Below are 1,610 nucleotides of genomic sequence, written 5' to 3'. Positions count from 1 at the left end.
GTCCAGAAGACCTACACAATTTTTTTATTTTTGTTTTTTACCTGGATTACTGAGATGCATCAGGACACTAAAAAGTACTGTGTGTACGACTGACTATATGTAAAATAAATACTTTAGAAATACTAGTAAAAGTAAAAGTAAGAGTTTTACTCACTGATGAGATGGACTTTCCCACTTTCCAATAGGGAAGCCCCACTTGAATGGCGTTCCAATTTAAATTTGTGACTTTTAAGTGGGAAATTCCCACTTCCCAGTACAAGTGGGCTGAAGAAAAAATAGGCAGTGTCCAAACTACGTCAACTTAGTCAAAAAAAAAAAAAACCTCCACCGTCTTTTGTTTTTCAGTTTAGTTTTCTGTCGGTTCATTAAATCCTGGGAAGTCCTCGGCCGGGAACGGTACTCAGACACAGACGTTATTTTCAGGGTTTTTGTCAGAGAAGGAGTCCACAGATTGGGACCGCCCTCGATGTGGGGCAGCGACGTAAGYGGCCGATCAACGCACTTTCAGGAGGAGTCAGCCCCTGAACTGAGACACAGCTTGAGTCTGAAAAATGCAGTGATGGAGATTTTTACCTGACTGTTTTTGAACCGTGTGCAGCGCCACCCAGTGGTGGGAGGTTGTAGTTYCTCAGGTGAAATAATCAACATGCATCATGTGAGACGTRGTTTAGATCAGATCTTTGAAGGTCTCGTGGTCTTGAGTTCGACACATGTTCTACATTAAAATGACTGAATAAATAAATATAATTAACGTCATTAAAACCTGTTTTTAATCTGAAGTAGTGATTCATGTGTAGAGATGTTTAAATGAATGTTTTATTTTTCAGCTGCTCGGGATGATTCTGTCCATCTGCCTATGCAAACACATCGGATCAGAGGATTACACTCAAGTGCCAAAGTACCAATGAGATCCGGACTCACTGGTCCAGGTGTAAAGTTAAAGGATTCCCTTTGGTTTTAATAAATGTTTCTTGTTTTTGTCAGCCTAGTTTTCTTTAAGCACTTTAGAATGTTGTTATTTTGTTTAGGTTTGAACTCCAGATCAGAGCGATGCTGAAACCAAAAGAGAGATTTCTAAAGTAACTGTGGCTTCCAGCTTTAGTTTCCCTTTCAAACGATTGGCTTTTTGTCTGAAAACTGAAGGTCTGACAGGTTCAGTGTGTTTTCCTTTTTATACACCAGTGTTCGGAGTATTTGTGATAAGTTTTTAAGATTTTGTAAATAATTTTAGTGATTACTTGTACGGTTTTGATTCTACCAAACCTTTCTGATGATGTTTTGTTTTTAACCGTCTGGTCTCCATGAGTTATGAAGCAGTTTGACCTTCAGGGTTTTATTTTAACTGACATAAATCTTCTTGTTCCTGGAACTSTTCTAGTTTACAACTGCAGCCGATATAAGCTTAACAAACCAGCTGAACTCCTAAAATACAAATAATTTTTGTTTCAAACTAAAGTCACCTGATGGAAACAGATGTGTTTATCTCCACTTCCTTCTGTCAGCAGGTGTAACCTGGTGGTTTGTGGGTGAAAAGGGTCTGTCTGGTGTTGTTAATGCATACTCACTTTGTTCTGTTTCATTTTGTCRATAAACTCATTAAAATCCTCTGA

At 38.4% G+C, this 1,610-nt stretch overlaps 1 protein-coding gene across 1 annotated transcript in view; it reads left to right on the top strand.

Annotated features, from left to right (window-relative positions):
• The window catches only part of LOC106532054 (CD82 antigen), a gene marked incomplete at its 5' end in the record, with an annotated part of 21,326 nt that extends 19,716 nt beyond the window's left edge, over positions 1-1,610 (top strand). The window contains 1 exon segment of the mRNA XM_014028038.1: positions 828-1,610. Coding sequence (XP_013883492.1) covers positions 828-908 — 81 coding nt within the window. The 3' untranslated portion in view covers positions 909-1,610.

This window comes from Austrofundulus limnaeus, unplaced genomic scaffold, assembly GCF_001266775.1.
Source record: "Austrofundulus limnaeus strain Quisiro unplaced genomic scaffold, Austrofundulus_limnaeus-1.0 Scaffold713, whole genome shotgun sequence".
NCBI classification, from domain to species: domain Eukaryota; kingdom Metazoa; phylum Chordata; class Actinopteri; order Cyprinodontiformes; family Rivulidae; genus Austrofundulus; species Austrofundulus limnaeus.
The sequence above is the reverse complement of the archived record's forward strand: the minus strand, read 5'-3'. Positions and strand labels throughout refer to the sequence as shown.